Source organism: Corvus moneduloides, chromosome 2, assembly GCF_009650955.1.
Source record: "Corvus moneduloides isolate bCorMon1 chromosome 2, bCorMon1.pri, whole genome shotgun sequence".
Classification (NCBI taxonomy): domain Eukaryota; kingdom Metazoa; phylum Chordata; class Aves; order Passeriformes; family Corvidae; genus Corvus; species Corvus moneduloides.
The window spans coordinates 5255166-5273823 of NC_045477.1; the positions used below are offsets into that span (position 1 = coordinate 5255166).

The window sequence follows — 18658 nt, forward strand, 5'->3', positions numbered from 1 at the left end:
CTGCCCCTATTCCTGGATGCAGTAACTTCTTTCCCTACCATTGGTAGCACATCTCCTCTTTCTTGCAGCTGGAGCTTGTAGACACCTGGCACTCTCTGATTTCATAGCCCTTCCATCCCTTAACCCATGCCATAATAGAATATCCCATTTAACAGAGGCCTGTCAGGTCTTTTTATTGAATGGGAAACACTGTTTTTGAAATTGTTCTGCAAGCAGTAAGTACTTTACTGTGTCATCGTCTGGATTTGAAGAAAACCCTTATTTTAATAGAATTATGCATAGCAAATGTTAAGCAAATTACCTTTAATAACCTTGATGAAAGCAGAATATAATTCACTACTGAAGCTGATGTAAAATGCAACCTGTTAATTCTCATTACCCACTTTTGCCTTAAGTAAGGATTTGATCAGGAGTCTAGAATTCCCACATTCCCTGGAATAGGGAAGTAGCATGCTGCATTCCTACCTGTATCGCAGAAGTGGTGTGGAACTGGGCGAAATGTGCTGCTTACGCACCTTTGAGGCTGGATTTGGGTTTTTTTTCCACATTGATTTAAAACAAAAAATATCCTCTGCTAAAATAATTTTGTAAGAAAGGTTTGTTGTCCCCAAACACAACGGGCTGCTTGTGCCCCCTGATCCCCTTGCAGGGGGAGGATGCTAGTTTGGGGCAGCCTGAGTGGGGTTTGCTGCCTGACTAGCAGGGCTGCAGTGGGTGTGCTCCTGCTCCACTTGAGGACCAGACAATGTGCAGCCACCCTGCAGCACAGGAGGGATGCCTCAGGGGACCATTGTGTGCTCCCATCAAACCACCAGCCCCAAACTAACGCCAATGTGGCTTCCCCTGAAGCCAACACACAGAGAAAAGGTTCTGGCTCACACTCATGAGATTTAATCCAGTGGGTTTGCAATCCAAGCGAGAGAGCATGGCACAGCCGGTGGTAAGTGTGCCCGTGGGCTGCCCTGCCATCTCCTGCCTAGATGATGCTGTACAAGCCCTTGGCTACCTTTTCCAGGCGGTCCTTGTACTCCAGGTGGGTGTAGAGGGAGGGGGGAACGCCTTGGAAGCCGTGAATGATGCCCCACCAGCTGGCGGCGATGGCAGCAGTGGAGTCGCTGTCGCCCCCGTGGAAGAAGGCGCGGTGGGCCAGCTCCGTCCAGGAGTCCCCCGCACCCAGCAGGGCGTCGTAGGCGATCATGGGCGCGTCGTGCCCGCTGCTGCCCGCCCAGCCGCTGTAGCTGAGCGAGGTGTAGAACGAGTCTCTCTCTTCCACGCCGTACTTGGGCGGGAACGTGGGCGGCGAGACCCCGTCTGCGATGCCTCTCTCCTCCAGGTATTTTCTCCACTGCTCTTCGAAGTAATACCTGCCAAACAGGGGATGGGATGGAGCGGCTCTAAGTTGTCCCAGGGCAGCAGCACACACCCGAGCACCACGCAGGCACCAGCGGAAAACGCGCCACGTCAAGAGCCCGAAGCGAGGGCTCAGCAAAATGGCAGGTGGCCCCCATTTGTCAAAAGGGACATGATTTACAGTAAGAGGCACAGGGACATGTTTCAGTGAGTTAGATTTCCCCTCCCTCCAGCCACATGGGAGAAGGCAGCCCAACACCTGCAGGATTCAAAGGCTCAGAGTGAGAACTGAGTCATCCTCCCAAATTCAGAGCAGTTCTACCTCTCTGTGTGTGCCCCTGCACACAGAGCTGCAGTGAATATGCAGTCACATTTGGTTATAACTTTCAAACTGAGCTCAGCCCTAAGCCTAGTACTGTTCCCCAGCCCTGCTTCCCATCTTTCATAAGATCAAAGTTGTGTGAGATGACCAGTCCACCCACTTCATAGTGGATCCAAAAAACGGTCACAACTACAAGACCCAAACACAACTTGCCTTTTTTTTTCACCCAAGCTAAGGTATTCTGAATTGATTTAATCCTATGGCAGGCGAGTGCTGCCCTAGGAGTTTACCATAATGTGATTACTGAAACTTTAGTATGAGCAGAGCTCGCCCTGTCGTACGACGGCTTTAAGAAATGGCAGTGCAGGGAGTGCAGCTCACCAGTGCTCCATGTTCTCCTTCACGAAGAAGCCGGAGTCCTGCACGTAGGCTTTTGCCTGGGGCAGCACGTCCATCAGCCCCTTCCCCCAGGCCGGGGGGGGCACGCTGTTCACTGCATAAGCCATGAAGAGGGCCGAGGCCAGGGCCCCCAGGTAGCCCGTGGGGTGGTGGTGGGTCATGCGGCCGCTCTCGATGCTGACTTTCACAAGGGTTTCCAGCTGAGCGGGGTCGTAGAAACGCAGCCCGATGCACATGGCGCGCATGGCACCCCCGCAGCCTCCCGCCTGGGGGCTGAACGGGATCCTCCAGCCGTCCGGCCGCCCCGGGTCCAGCTTCATGGTGCTTTCCAGAGACATGGCGCCTGGAGACAGCAACCACAAAGCCCAAGAGAAAGAAGAAACAGAAACATCAGCAGGAGACAGCTCGGGAACTGGGGAAGACAGGCAGGGCAGTGGGGAAGAAAGCACTGCTCTGCATTGGAGCTTCCCTTTAAAAGCATAAGTTGTCTGCTCACATACATATCCTGCCTGAAACTGCTGGAGCATCCTGCATCCTCCCCAGCAGACCTGATAATTTTTGTTTGTGAAAATAATTAAAAGGTCTAGGGGGTAGGAAACACTTCGCTGCTGAGTTACTGACATTATTTATATTTACATTTCATGTTATCCATAAAACATATATACTAATAGATATATACACATATACTTAGATATCTCCCTGTAAACAGAAAGGTTTGTAGGATCTCTGACAAAAGGCAAGTCTAGGTAACTGCTTTTTCAGTTTAGCCTTTTTACAGGACTTTTAAAGGCAGAGACCCCACAAACTCCTCAGGAATCTTTCTATTGCCTCACTAATAGAAAATGTACTGACAGAAAATGTTTTCCAGCTCTCCCTTGCTGCAGTTTACGTTTGTCAGAAAGCCTCGAGTGTAGCACCTCCCTCACCTCAACATGGTCTGCATAACTGGCTTTACTGTACTCCTCTTCCATAAGCTGAAGAACAAGCGTACTAGGTGACACCAAAGGTTTGTCCAGCCCATTAGTTCATCTCCAAACACTGCCACTAAAGGGTAACTACAGAAAGACTATACAAAATGAGGCAAGCCCACCTCCATCTCTTTCATATTTCTGCTATTTACTTTTTGAAGAAATTACTCTGCTTCTTCCAGTGCTGCTGCTTCAGACTAACACTTGTCCAACACATTCATAGGACAAAAAAACACACCCAAATTTCAGAGCCCAGCCAAGACAGTGGAATGTTTTGAGAGTTAAGCCCAAATTCTCGTGTGTGAAGAAGAAACAGATTTGGAACATTAAATTACCTTTGATTCTCTTCTACCTTGCCTTTTTCTCCTAGTCTTCCCTTCTGGCCCAATCTGAAATACTTCTTTTCCAAGAGGAGGGTAAATCAAGGCAGGTTTCAAGCAGCTTCATTAAAGTTTTGACGTGTTGGACAACGGCAAAGGTGGACCCCACAAACCCCAGTGTGCTCAGTCCTCTCTCAGACAGACACACAGGGTCAACCAGCAGCTGGCTGTTACCACACCCCCAAAACTAGACTGTTGCTCCTACACTTTGTTCCCTCACTGGCACAGGTAGCTGATGAACTTGCAGGTGCTCTGTTACTTGGGAAGTCAAACTAAATAGAACAGAGTAGCAAGGAGGAAGCCTGGTCAAGCAACTTCACCTCACTTTGGTGCAACTCAGTCACCATGATCCGTGACCTTGCTAATCACAGCAAGGCACTGCACTAAGTCCCCTGCAGAGCTCTTGGCTTCTGCACTTTCGTGTACATGTTTGGCAGTAGGGTTTGGTTTATGGCAGCCTGTTTCACCTGCATGTACAGCACCCTTGTAAGTGAAATATCTCCAGATCCATGCACAGCTTTAAGACTGGCTTCTGGACATACACGGAAAATAACTAGCAGCTGGCCTCTGTCAGGAATAATGTCACGTGCTGGGCCAAGTGTCTTTAGCTCTACTGGGACCAGTCTCTGACTGAAGTACCTGTGAGTTTGCTTTTAGGATGTCTCAACGTGGGAACATGTTCAGGCTTCTAAATCTGCTTTTTGTGTAGTTTACTAATTCAGCGCTGGCTGCTGTGTATCAAAATTGTTAAGAGGGATATCAGTATCATTTCCAGCTTCATGATGACTAAAAGAAAATTGAGGCAATTTTCTAAAAATCTCACCTTACCAAGCATTGTACTTAATGACCTGTAACAGGACATTAAAATGAACCTGTCAAACAAAGCCACATTCTTAAAAAGATGTGCTAACTACTCCATTTGTATATTCTGGTAAAAGAGAACTTCCAGGAAGACAGGGAGGAGGGGAGAGAGCACAGGGACTAAGGTAGCTTAAAATCAAAATCTGCATAACAAAACCAAAGATTACTCTTGCTGAAACTTCGAGAAAAACATTTCTTCAGGACATGTATGGGCAGGATGAGACCACACACCTGAGTTCTTCATTAAAAAGTGAGGTTGTTCTTGCACTAATTGTAGTTAAAAGAAAAAGGAAGATGACAAGGCTTTAAATGGAAAGAAAGACTGGTTATTTTGCAATACAATTTGCTTGCAGCTTTACGCCTGTGCATATTATTTTAGGAGATGACTACTGATAAGTTGGAAGTGGAAAAAATTGTGTAAAACAAACCAGTGTATAACAGCTAAGACTCCTAGCATTTATGAAGTATTGTAAGTATTATCCTCAGGCTTTGAAACAGTTAAAATATTAAAACATTGGAAAGCCAATTTAGGAAGACAAAGCTGGAATCACACCAGGTCTTTTTTTTAAAAAACTGCTGTAGGGAGTTTTTGAATTAGGAAATTGTTTTGGAAATCCTTCACATCCTGGTTAGGAATCCTTTGTACTAACAACAGGAAACTAGAAGTCACCTAACCATGGTACTGGTCTAATGTTACAGCGGGGATACTGTAACACGCCTATACCAAACCAGGAGTCCGGTGGGAAGGCAGTCTCTAGGGAGGGGCTGTTGGTAGGTGTTTGAGCGCTGCTCATTTCCCCAGCCGCGGCCGGGGCTCTGCCCAGGAACTCTCCCAGTGCCGGCCCGAGGGCCCTTCCCGCGCAGGGAGCACAGAGCAGCCAATGGGAGCGAGGCTGAGCAGGGGCTGGGGAAACCCCGTGCCGCCCTCACGGCCCCGCGCCCGGGGCTGCGCCATGGCGGCGGGACGGGAGCCCGACGGGCTAAGGGAAGAACAAATACAAGGAAAAAGTCGTGTGTGAATTCAGGCAACCTGAAAAAGTTTCAAGAACAGCTGGACCCTATTTTTGGAATATTCCACTTCTCTAGACTCTTCATGAACACAGACAGTAACAGTTGCTGGGGATGAGATAAAGGTGAGATAAAAAAACTACATAGTGGTAAATAATTCCAAAGGGAGAGAACTTGGACCAAAAGAGTTTTGAAACAGATTTCCTGGAGAGGCACTGTAGTTATACTGTGAAAAAAGACGCGTGTCTAAGCTTGAGTAGCTTAATTCAGTGGCTTTGTAGTCTGCAAAGAACAATGAATTTGGGGCTGTGGCACATCACGAATAGCAATAATAGATGTAGGGGTTACCTTGTCATTGAATTACCGCGGTGAGTTCTCTCCTGGGGCTGCGTCCCTGAGGGACCCTGCTGCGGCTGTCCTGTGACTCAGAACGTTGTGGGAATCCCTTTGTTACCGCACCTTTGCGCTTTCAGGTCTGGACTCCCTCATGTGAGCCATCAGTGTGACTTTCCCCCACTGTTCTAAGGAAATCTCTTCTGTGTTGGGTGAAAAGTTCCAACAATAACTTTCCATTCTCAGCCTTCAGGGCTGCAATTCCCTGGTGAGTACTTAGGCCGGAACAGCACGACCCTGGGTTACGTTCTCAGTTAAAATCCATTTATTCTGAACTGCCAAAAGAAGTTAGTGGCATGCAGCTTTTATCATTAGGACTTACCAATATGGCATGGAGACTCCAGACAGCAGACAGCTTTTCAGGGTATGGATTAGGTATTCCCTTCAGTGGGAATTAAACTTCTAAGGGTCAGGATTTAAGGTCTCAGAGCTAGCATACCTTTCCTGTGGCTGCAGCAGGAGCAATTCAGATTTTACGACGTTAAATTGTTTTTGGACCCTCTAAACAATGGGTGTTTCTTTTTTTACCTAGACAATCTGACCTTTCCTTGTCACTCCTCTTGGCATCCATAGCAAATTTGCTTTCAAATTCTTCACTTCAAAATGGGAACTTCTTGTGGGCATATTACAGCTCAGTCACAGAAGGAATGCAGCACTAACATTTAAATTTACTAACATTTAAAATTTAGGTTCTTCTCCTTTTCATCTTAGGTTTTCGTCACCAAGCTTAGAGGGTGAAAATACCTTCCAGGTACTGTCTTACTGCCAGCTGTGGTTAGTCCACCTTGGCTGGGGGAACTAAACGATGCTGCTTCACCAAAACTGCAGTGAATCTCTTGGAAGTGTGATCTGCCAGCTTTTGCTATCCTGACAAGTATCATTACTCCTTCCTAAATATTTTATTGATTAGGCCACTTCAACAACTGGGATTTATGGGTGTTAAAGAAGACTGGTAATTTAGTTCTTGACACAAGGATAGGAGACCACTATGGAAAGGTATGTAGAATAAATTCCTGTTCAGGTTTCCAACCTGGTTTGCTTTGGAAATGCACAGCTCTAATACACTATGCTCAGTGGCAAGACTTGGCCTTTCCCATGTTTAATGTCAAGACAGAACACTCCTGACATACTCTGGCCACTCCAAATAAGCACGTCTAAGCCTACATACAATTTTAATGTATAAACTTTGCACAAGACTGCTGAATTTGAGTGTTTCCTGGATACTTCACACTTCCTGCACTGGTCAAATTAGAGGCCCAGCCAAAGCAGCTCCAGTTTAAATGTAATCCAAGCATCCAGAATGGCCTGGGCCACGAGCACAGAGACAGATGGAATCCTCGGGGAAGAGCTGGGTGAGGAGGGCTGGGTGAACTAGGAGCCAAAGGGATCTGTTGTACATGTCTTGGCTACTGTAGCCATCAAGGTGCCCTTCCTGAATACTGCCAGGCCCCTGCCTGTGACACAAACTCAGCGCCACTGTGTCTGTGCAGAGAAAAGAAAGATGGTGGAAGTACAGGGTTCAGAATAGAAGATTGTGGCCTGACTGTCCTGTTGCAGAAAGCAGGCATGCAGAGCTAACCACAAGCAGACTTTGGGTTTAATATTTAATATGTAATTATTCCAAGCAAGGATCTCTGTGCCTTTAAATATATTTTACATGTAATTTGTTGCATTTATGATGAGAAATTCTGTATTAATTCTGTTTAAATGTGTTGCTTTAACACAGCATCTCGGTGCATTATAATCAGTGCATTATACTGATTGAATGTGCATTTTTTATGCACTGAATGTAGGAATCCCAAGTGCAAAACCCATCACCCTTCCCGAGTTCAAGGCCAGGCCTCAAAAACACCTGTAAGAATGTTTTCTAAATGTGGGCAAAACAGTATCTTTTTCATCTAGTTCAGAGAAGCCCAAACCAGTTCACCTTGCCGCCTTCTGTTCTCTTTAGCTCATCCTGAAACAGGCACTGAGTGTGGTTTTGCTTTTACATAAAACACAGTTAACACTCTGAACAGCCAAAAGCAGAGCCAGGGCCAACCCCAGCTGCAAGCTGCAAGAGAGACACGAGCGCCAGCACAGCTCTATCCAAACAGTACGATGGATGGAGGGGTTACCTGGAGCTCTGCCCTCCATGTCATTCATGCACTCCTTGTAGTTCTTTGCAAGCAGAGTGTAGAGATGTGGTAAGCTTGGGTTTTTCCCGGCAGCTACCAGGGCTTCGGCCGTGGCCAAGTGCATCACGGTATCATCGCTGACTCTCCAGCCTTGGATGCTGAAGTTGCCCAGTCCCCCCATCTCTGCCAGCTCCTTGTGGATGACTGGGCCGCTCTTCTGGAACTCCCACCTCCCATTGTAATAGCCCAGCGTGTCACCAACTGCACTCAGCACTAAGGATGCCACATAGTTTTCTATCTCCTTAGGACATATTTTTTGTCCCATGACTACTTCAATGTAGAAGACACTACAAAAAACAAAAAAAAAAAAAAAAAAAAAAAAAAAGGAGAAGGAGAATAAAAATTAAATTTTTCCCAGTCCAGTATGGGCTTGTACTGCTAAGCTCCAGCAGGCTGGACACCCTGCCTGGCACACGAGTCTCACTCAGACGATGTGTTTCTTCATAGCGCATGGACCCTGTGCACCTACCATGAGTAAGTGTGTGGCAGCTCCCGTGCAGCCCAGCCCCGGGCCAGGGGCAGCTGGACATGTCCTGCTGGGACACTGGCAGCAGCCCGGGACAACGCTGCATACTGTACCCGGTTCAAAGACCAAAACCCAAGGGCTGAACCATGTGCAGGGTATGTGACCACAGCCATGTTCTCCACCCTTCTGAGTGCATGAACAAGCTCAGATCAGCGCCCAGAGGCTTTTGTACCCTGGGCTAAGGCGAGGCTGACCCTCAGAGGTACAGAAGTAAGGGGTATGGGGTAAGGTTTGGCTGAGCTGCTCAGCTTTGGCAGGGCCAGGCAATGGCGGTGACACCTGGCCCTGCTTCTCGGGCAGGCTACAACAGCGTGTGCTCGCACAGGCAGCGCTCCCACCCCGCGGCTACTTCAACCATGAAATATCAACCACGCCCTCGCCCAAAAACCCTCCCCAACTCTGGGTGTGCGTCTCCCTTTCGCTTGTGAGAAGCGGAAGCGGGGAAGGCCGGCGGGCCTACCCGAGCCGGGGCCCCGCGGGTACTTACACGGCGAGCCCCCCGATGGCTGCCAGCCCGGCGAGCACGGCCACCACCTCAAGCAGACTGCGAGGAGCCCACAGGGGCCCGCCCCACGCCATGGGGCGCGGCTGGGCCTCCGCAGCCGGGGGCCCGGCCTGTTTAACCCGGCCCGGGCCGCTGCCCTCGGCCCGTCCCCCCGCGGCCTCCCGGGGCGGTGTCACCGGGCACGGCTCCTCCTCGCCAGCCCCCCGGGCCCTCTTTGGCGGGCCCTTCCTGGCAGCCCCCGAGCCCTCCCTGGCAGCCCCCGGCCGCGGCCGGCTCGGCGCGGCGCAGGCGGAGGCGGCTCGGGCTTGCTTTCATTTTCGGGGCTGCCTTGGGGCAGGGAGCGCCGGGGGGAACCCTCGGAATCGAAACGGCCACGTGGGAAATGAAGGCGACGCATGGAAACGAAATGTTTCCTAAAAAAAAGAGGAAAAAAAAGGCGCTTTCAGCAGTTCCTTTGCGTGAACAACCCCCCCTGCCCCCCTCCTGGCTGAGCAGGGTCCCACTCAGTGTCTGCGCTGCAGACAGATCTTGGGAGAGTTTTGCTTAGCCTTGGTTTATATTTCCCCTCCTTGCTGCAGCCTGAGGAGAGGCTCCAGCCTTTTCCGGGGACCTTTCCCCCATCTGCCTGCCCCCTTAAAGAACCATAGAATTGACACTGAAACTGCAGGAAAAACAGAAACTTCCAACAACATCTTTTCAATGTTAGAGAATCACGGCATTCCTTTATTCTGGCTGGGATGTTATTTCAGCCAGGATGTGCAATAGAAATTATTTCATCCACACTTTCCTGTGTTGTGCAGTGAAAATCATTCCACCATACATGGTTCTTTACTAGACTTTTCACCTATTTATACATAAAAATCTCTAAATAGACATTCATGTTCATTGGTCCTTAATTACAAAATTCTTAGTATTCGATCTCCTGTTGGTTATTGATCTCTTTGCCTTCGATGCTAATTAGGTCCTCACTCTGGTTTTTTTCCCAGCCCAGGTGTCTCCAACCGCACCAGGGCATAATTTTCGTTAATGCTCGTTTATCTCCTCTATATCTTCTGGCTACTCCCAATCTGTAGATGTTAACTCATCATGCCTCACCCAACTTCAGTGAGCAGAGTCTTTTGAAGAGGAGCTTCAATTCCCTCTCCCTGGGCAAAGGCAAACAAATCCCTGACTAAAGTTACATTAAAAAAATTTTAAGTTGTATAATTTCCAACAGAATCATCAGGGTTGGAAGAGACTTTCAAGATCACCAAGTCCAACCATTCACCCAGCACTATCACTTTAACCCCTAAACCACTGAACCAGCATCCAGCACCACATCCAGACACCTCTTGAACACTGCCAGCAGTGGTGACTCTACCACCTCCCTGGGCAACCTATTCCAGTGCCTGACCATCCTAACAGTGAAGAACCCTTTCTGATACCTAGTCTAAATCTCCCCTGTCTCAGATTAAGGCTGTTTCCTGTAGGCATGGTAGAAGAGACTGTGGAAGAGGTAGCTGTGGAGACCAGTGAGGTCACCCCTGAGCCTCCTCTTCTCTAGACAACTTCCTTCAATATTTCGGGACAAAGCTTTCCTCACAGCCCCAGCATGGCCCAGATCAGCTCCCTGGTGACCTCAACCCCTCCCAATCCAGGGCTGACCTTTGCTTTGTCCAGCAGTGCTGTTTTACCTAGTGTCCTGAGGAGCCTGGTGATCCCATTGCCTTGCTTTATCCTTTATTTTTATTTTTTGGTAGTGGTTAGGCAGCTGAAGGAGTCTAGTCAGTGGATGAGGAAGGGATAGGAGCATGACACAGGAGCAAGAAACAGGACTGAGCATGGCTGGGATTGCACTTTGTGGAAGCTGAACATTTTTACCAGCTGGCAGTCACCTGCACACCAGGTCTCCAGAGCCCTCGTTCACTCCAGAAGGTACCAGCACCTCTTACATGGAGGGAAAACAAAAATTCCCCCCTTGATGCTTATGGGAGAAAGCAGTGGTAGTTTTTGAGCTGCAGCCCTGGGGGATTTCAGGGCAATCACAAATGTAGCTCTGGGTCAGAGCAGAGTCCCTGGGGAATTTGGGGGCAAGTCAGAGTGGGGGGCTGGAGGGGGCCCTGGGGGAATTCAGGTAGCTGTGAGAGTGCAGGGCTGCATGGGAACATCAGCTCTGGTGGCCTTGGTGGTTCATCAAGCCATGCCCATTCCTAGATCTACTCCCCCTCTGCGCCCCGCTGCAAATGTGGAGTTTGAGAAGCATTGAGCACAGAAAATAGCAAAAGAAAAGGAAGTGGTAAAAGAAGCTGCCAATGTTCCAACACTGCCAGCAGTGCCTGCTGACCTTTTCTGCTTCTCTGCTTCATTTTGTTTTCTGTAGAACAGCTCTGAATTTACCCAGGTTGGTGCAGTGCTCAAAAGCAAAGCGGGGTTTTTCTCTCCTAAGGTTTGAGCCTGTGAGAGGGAAAACCCCTCCTGCTTTTGTCTTGCAGTCTGTGAGGAATGGCTTCTGCTCCAGCCTGAAGGGCAGAGGAGTGGAGAGGAAAGTCGCAGGGCTCCTCAAACAGAGAAGGAAGATGGGACAACATCTCTAGGTTGGCAAAAAATTGCCTGTGGCACTGAGATGTTTGGTTCTCATAATTTCTTCCAGTTCCCTGAATTCTCAGCTCCCTAAAAAATGAAAACAGGATGTGTAATGCAGTTAAGTGACATCCAAGAGATGTCAGAGAAAAGTGTTGAGGACTCCTTGCAGACAGAAAGCAGAAGACGACAGCAGGAGGAACCTGCAGGACATCAGCAGGAGCCTGCAAACCAAGGGTGGGGAGAGCAGCAGTCTTCAGGCTCAGAGGGATGCATTGATCCCAGAGGGATCTCTGTGTGTGAGTCCCATGGGATGTCCACAAGTGGGTGAGGAGAGCATTCTCCATCAGGGAGCACCTCCATCTCCAAGATGTTGCAGGGAAGCATTGCCCTGGCTCAGACTGCGGCATGGGGAGGTGGGCACAATTCTCCTCCTTTGCAACAATGGCCTTCTGATGCTGAGCACTGCAAAGAGTTAAAGACTCACCATGCTGCACCATTCTGGGGGGTTTGTTGTATCTTGTATTAATGAAAATTTAGGCTTCTGTGGACCAACAGCCAGGTTATGCCTTCTGGAAAGTACCATGTTGGAGCAGCTTGCGGACCTGCCCCTGCTGTGTGTTGGACACTGTGGTTAGCACTCACTTAGACTCAGAATTTTCCTTCACCTTCATCTGGAAAAAAAGGGTAATTCTTTCTGACTAAAAAAATTGGCCTTTCTAGATGAGCTCAGGGTTGAGGGCTCCTGTTCGATGGGGCTGTGAAGGGTAGCACTGCAGCCCTGGAGCTGCAAACTGGTTGAGAGCCTTTAGGACATTTCCTCAGAACTACATGAGGCCTTCAGGCCCAGAGTTGGAAAAAAGGTGACCATTAAAAATGTGTGGTGCTTTTAAACACAGAAGTGTCCCTGTTCTGGATCCTACAGCTCTTCCCAAAACGGGACTGCAAAGGCACGTCTGGAATTCTCGTTTTTCACCTCCCCTATCCATCTTCGCTTTCTCCCCCCCAGACTTCCCACAGGATCTTTTGGAGCCCTAAAAATATGTTCATTTTGGACCAGCGTCAAACTCTTACCAGTCTCTCATTCTTTTAATAGCACCTTTTTCTCTGTAACAACAGCAGGCTTTTTTTTTTCCATTTTGTTTTTGAGTGGGGAATATTTCTGGGCTTGCCCAAGTTCTCAGTCCCCACGTGCATTTCAGTCACTGGCCGGTACATAACAATGCTCTGTGACAGGGGCATTCAAAGCAGGGGCAGCAAGTGCCATGTGAGGTCTTCTGGGGACCCATCTGGATGTCTGTGGTGAGCCCGGGCAGAGTCCCGGCAGGGCAGCGGTGCGTGACCCCGCCTGCCTGTGCGAGGGAAGCACTCACCCTTGCAGGATGCCCTGGCACGATCCTCAGGGCTCCTGTGCTCCCTCGGGCTGGATGTTTGCAGCAGGGAACGGGCAGCAGGCTGGCTCTGTGCTTCCTTTGCCCCGGGCAGGACAGGGCTTTGCTTTCTCCACCTGGTGGGGTGGTGACCCTCACTTCTTGCCTGACTTCCTGTGGTAATGAAGGGGGGGCTCGCCTCCCTCTATGCTGTCTTGGGTAGCACAGCTGAAACAGGTGCTGGGAGCCTTGGCTGCAAGCACAGCCTATGCCTGGACGATGCCAGAAGGTTTTGCCTACACATGGGATTGTGTGGGGAATAGTAATAGAGGTTTTGGAGTGCTTGGCTGAAGCAAATTCTGGACATGGCAGCAGAAGAAGAGGTCCCTCTGGGAAACTGGGCTCTAGGGAATACTGGATTTTGGTCTCTTATTGAAGAAACCAGAGTTCTTTGCAGAAATATCAGTCTTGTTCTTTCCAGGTTTGTCTTCTTCCACAAACTGTCCAAGAGGAGGCCCAGCTCACTCTCCAGGGCGAAAGGGAAATGGTGGAAAATCAGTGTGAGCCGTTCATTGTGGCGCCTACCGCTCTCCTTGGGATGCTTCCAAAAGCCATCTTTAACACGGATTTAAAAACAAAAATTTTATAAATACAACAGAGTCTAACTGTTTCAAATCACCATAATTCTGCAGGGTAGAAGATAAGCAGGGTAATTGCTTTACCACAGAGAGAGGCACTGCAATGCCAGCTTGGGACAACCAGCAAGGTCAGGGACACGGGGAACATCTCCTGGGGTGTGATCACCTTTCCCATAGTCCCCATCGAGGAAAGGGAACTGCAAACTCATCTTTACTGCCCCTTCATCAGGTTCATAACTGACATGTTGGTAAATGGGAGAGCGTGGGCAGGGACCCCCCTAGTACACTCCAAATCCTGCTTTCAAGCCTGGGGACTTGATCAGTGACTGATCAGTGAAGCAATCCCAGACAGCTCTTTTGGAGCTGGTATTTGGCTCCAGTGGTGGATCTGAAGCTCCAGGGCTGACAGGCTGGTTGTTCCTTGCTGTGAATCAAGTGACATTTTCATTTTGGATTGTGAGCTGGCACTGTGTTCCCCACTTGCATGGTGGCAGTGTCTGAGTGCCTTCATTGTTGTCCCTTCAGGTGCTTTCTTTGCAGGAGCTGCTGGCAATTGTGTCCCCATCCTTTCTGAGAGTATCAGGGTGGAGGGGAGCCCATCAGAGGTGTGCCGTGCCTGCAAGCAGAGGGGCCCATCAATCCTGCCTTACAACCCCTCTCAACTCACCCTACAGCACCAGCAGGCTAAACTTGGAGGTCCTTGGTGCTTGCCAATGAAAATAAACCCTAATGGGATGTGGTGCTTAGCAATGGGAGGGGAGAAGGTTTCGTCATGCTGTAGGTTTTGAAACAGTGATGCTCTTCCTGCATTGTGCAAGCAGTGAGGTTTGAAGTGTTAAATGTGCTTTCCGCTTTGAGAGCAGGTTTCTCCTTTCTGTGGGAAAAGAGACAGTCTGGGAAACATAATTGCAGTCCACAGTGTACAAAAGATGTGCCAAGTGTGAGGAATATGAAGAACAGCTGCAGGAGAGGGAGCTCAGTCTCCTAGGACAGAAAGCACAATCCCAGCCAAAGCTCTGCTGAGGCTCCTGGTTTTGCAAGGATAGAAGTAGTATAAAAATAAGGATGAGAAAGGAACAAGGTTGGTGAGTAAGGGTTTCTCTTCTGCCAGCAAGTTGCAAGTGTGTTCAAGATGTCTAAGGAAATCATGGGTTGGGTACAGGCACAAGAGCTAAGCTTGACAGAGGGAGAGTTGGAGGCAGTAGTTGAAGTCTGGGAAAGCAGGTGGATGGGAATGATACTCAGAAATTCCTATTAGCTTATTGGGGAGGGCTTATAGTACCAGGACCTGCCAGGCTGCAGGATGACTTTCCTCAGCTTGAATGATTTAAACTGAGAGTAGGCAAAATTGTAGCTATGATAGGTTAGGAAAAGCCCTGTGGTAGCTTTGAGTTACTTGATGGGGTGGTTATATTCCACCATGAGGGATTTCTTTGATGCTGGGTTGTGACCAGGGCCTTCTTTCTTGTCTTTCTCTTGTGGCTATTGCTTCACCAGCTCCCTCTGTAACAGTGCTGTTCTTGGGAATGACTCCTGTTTTTGAACATACACCAAAAGAACAAAGGAGTATGAGAATTCATGAAAAAGGGCTTAGGAACAGCAAAAAACTCAACATTTGAAAAGTTACTTCTGCATTTGGTTCTTCATGAGTTGAATTTCAGAGAATTGGGAAGTACAGGTTTGTGACGGAAGGGGAACATGGGAGCAACATCACTGAATGTTCTGTTTCATCCATTGGTCTGACAAGGCTTAAAAATATCTGGTTATGTTTCCTTTCTCTATTTATGTGCTTTGTGTGATGCAATTCCATGGTGACATTGTTTTGATGCATGGAAAAGTCCTCCTGGAAGGAGGAGCAAGGACACTGACAGTGGCATCCGCTCTTCCAGCTTAACCCTCACCCTGTGCACGTCCCCGACCCCGCAGGGCAATGAAGGCTTTAGAGGAGGCCACCAAAGACACTGGTGCTGTGGTCAGTCCCCTGGTGTGTTCCCAGGATGAGCCTGGTCCAGCAGAAGGGACAGGCAAGCTCCCGACAGCAATCACTAAGCGAAGGAAGCTGCTTACTGTGAACCTCTTGTTCTTAAAACTGAGACAGCGCTTGAGGTCTAGGAGGACATGGTCCATCACTGATCTGCCACATATGTGGCTGCACAAAGCTGCAAGACAGTGTAAGAGAATCTGGTTTGGGGAAAAAAACAAGCATATTTGATGTGGTGTCAGACCACATGTTGTCGAAAGTTAAGAAAATAACTCCAGGAGACAGAGAGAGGCATGGGAAATGCGGATGCTGCCCTTCTTGTAGGTTCAGAATTGCTGTGATCCCTACCTCTCCGATGGCAGTGGCTCTGCCCCACCTCTGAGCTGTCACTTCTGCTTGGAGCAGAGGAGAAAATCACACTGGCGCTTTCATCCTGTATCAAAGACCCCATCCCTGTGCTCTACCCCAGCCCCAGAGCAGCAGGAGCACAGGACAGCTCCTTGTTTGACATGGATGTGACAAGAGCATGAGCCCAGGGCTCCGGCTTTGTGTCAGCACAGGCATTTGCTGGGTGTGGGCAGTGTGTTGGTCTCCGGTCTGTCAGCACCGCCACCACACCGGAGTAGCTGGGGAGCTGTAAGAGGCAGAGGAGTGTGAGATCTTTTTGCATGCTGTTCATGCTGTTCAGTCACCTGCTTGCACTGGGACCAGCGCTTAGGAAGTGAAATGTTGCTTATCCTGTCCTCAGTCCCCAGAGCCTTCTCATTTTCTTCCACTGAGTATCCCTGACATGCTGACCGCTTTGATGTAACCTACTCATGCGTGGCTGGAGTTGTTTTGGCTGTGATAGTGAAACCTGTGAGGCCACGCTTGGACTGGCATTACTGTGTCCAGCCATAAACAAGGCTGGGTATGAGGAACCCCTCAGAGCCTTGGGCTGTGGTCAGGAGGAAGCAAACCAGAAGAGCTGCTCGTGCTCCTTGCTGAAAAGGATGTGGGTGGTGGTAAGGGGAAATGAGGGGCAACATAATTGCCCCTTTCAGGAACTGGCATGTGGAAACACAGTCCAGTGGTGAGACTTTCTACAAGTAACAAAGGTCATTGCCATCATTAAGAAATTAAGGCTGGAGAGCCGTGTAAGCTGGGATCCCCAAGCAGCCAACTAGCTGACCTCAGTAAATGGGAAATGAGATCAAGTGCAAAATGAGTTTACCAAGGCTATCTCATGCCTGGATATCTTAGTAGGTTTATTTTGATAAGATAATTGACTATGTAGACAGTGGACTTCAGTAAGGCAGCACTTTCAGTGCTACAGGCAAAGCCATTAAGCTGGAGAGCCAGGGGATTAATGTGAGCATTGTAAGGATTTACCTAAAGAAAGGATGTCAGGATGTTGTGCCTCAAGAGAAGCAAGGTGGCTGGAAAGGGGTTATTAATGATGCTTCTCAAAGGGGTGATCTTGTTTACCCAGCAGGAAAACAAGCTGTAATCAGATTCGGTCAGATTTGAAGGGCTAAGTCACTGCAAGGATTTCTCCAGCTACAGGAAGAAAAGAACTGATGGCACCGAGGACTGGAATAGGGGAGATAGGGTAAGAATCAGCAGCACAAAGTGCAAGCTTGCATGTGCAGACAGTAGCTATAAGATGTTTTGGTCCCAGCTTTTCCTCTGCCATTTGAAAAATACGGAGTAAGGCGAGTTTCATTGATGATGAGTTCTCACCATAGTGTAGCCAAGAAAAAGAGGAAGGTGAGCACATCTGCTGAAGAGGCCAAGCACAGCACCGGTGCTGCTGTGGCATTGCTTTGTCTCTCCTGGCAGCTTTTCATGAACACATTTAGATCTCAGGCCTCCACCCAGTCTTTGTCCTAAGTGGAAGACAAGGTACATTGATGGAGGAGCTGAATTCACCAGACAGCCTCACCTGAGCCTCACAGATAGTAAATGTGGCCTCTGAAGAAAGGCAGATCCAAGTCAAAGGCACCCATGCCCCAGCAGTCTGAGGGTTTCCATAAAAAAATTGTGATATCCATTTAAAAGGGGAAATCCCATGGCTCACACTTACAGAAAGTTACTCTCTTTATGTTCAAATGGAAAAGAAACAAACTAAAGCTGGACACCACATTTAGGTTTGAGGTTCTGAGTGTTTTCAGGTTTGGTTCTTGTTTTAGGTATTGGGGGCTTTTGCTTTTGTTTGTTTTCTCCTGAACTCCCCCTCCCACCTTCAAATGTCAACCTGGCAGGTTTCTGGAATTGAGTCCTTCTGAGCTTTGCTTCCTGAAAGCCCTGGATTTGCACTTCCCATGTTACTGTCTGATCTGTGTGTACACTACAGTGAGCTGTGTCTGCTGATGCATCAGCAAGGGCAGATACATAGCTGTCTCTAAGAAAGCAAATCTGCCAAGAAATGTTGTGTTTGGCAAGAAAACTGCTTCAACGTGAAGAGTGGCCAGTCCGTGGGTTGCCAGCACAACCTCTCTGCAGATGGAGGTTTTGGAAGTTTTCTGTACTGATCCCTCTCCTGAGCACATGCAAAATGAAACCAGCTAATGCTTCCTAACACACACATGGGCATTATTTTTCAAAGGGTTGGAAAAAGCAGGGGCCCTGGCAATGCTCTTCTGGCCATTGAATTCCTTGTTCTAACACAGAAACAAGCCAGAGCCCAATAAAGATATACAAGCACAGCCTCAGCATAAGCAAAAAACCCTTTATTTTCTCACTGTTAGTGTAAGAAATAGATGTTTCTTTTCTTCTTTTTTTGGTGGATTTTTAATAGATCCATCTAAACCATATCTGATGTAAAAAAAAAAAAAATTAATCCCAGCAGGTTAAATTGTTTAAATGAAGCCTAACCACAGCCCAAGCAGAGGACAACAATGCTAGCAGCACTGATTACAGGTAGTGCTTTCAGCTCTGCTTTTAACAGAGCGTGTAATTCTGCTTTTTGAGCATGATTTCCACTGAACACAGTGTTGCATTATATATGCATATCTGTGTCAGAATGGTATTCACACTTACAAATATGGTACTTGTCCATATGGGAAAATTGCAGGTAGGAAGCTGCAGCATGCTCATTGGTTCTAATTAATTCCTTGATTACATGCTCCTGTGGGCACCAGGGGTGATTTACCTTGCTTCACGCTTAAAGGCAGGAGAGGTTTGAACACAATGATTTGGGGGAAATTATATATAGCATTTGGAGCTGATTTAAAGCCTAT

The 18658-nt window shown here is 48.4% G+C and overlaps 1 protein-coding gene across 1 annotated transcript; it reads right to left on the reverse strand.

The window, feature by feature from the left end:
* Positions 1-157: 157 nt before the first annotated feature.
* Positions 158-15583, reverse strand: ADPRH (ADP-ribosylarginine hydrolase). Its single transcript, XM_032093772.1, has 5 exons — positions 15524-15583; positions 8872-9197; positions 7799-8145; positions 2054-2414; positions 158-1364 (listed from the first exon to the last, which is right to left on the reverse strand). The coding sequence occupies exons 1-5, from the start codon at positions 15581-15583 to the stop codon at positions 977-979; spliced, it is 1482 nt and encodes a 493-aa protein (XP_031949663.1). The 3' UTR covers positions 158-976.
* Between the last annotated feature and the right edge of the window lie 3075 nt (positions 15584-18658).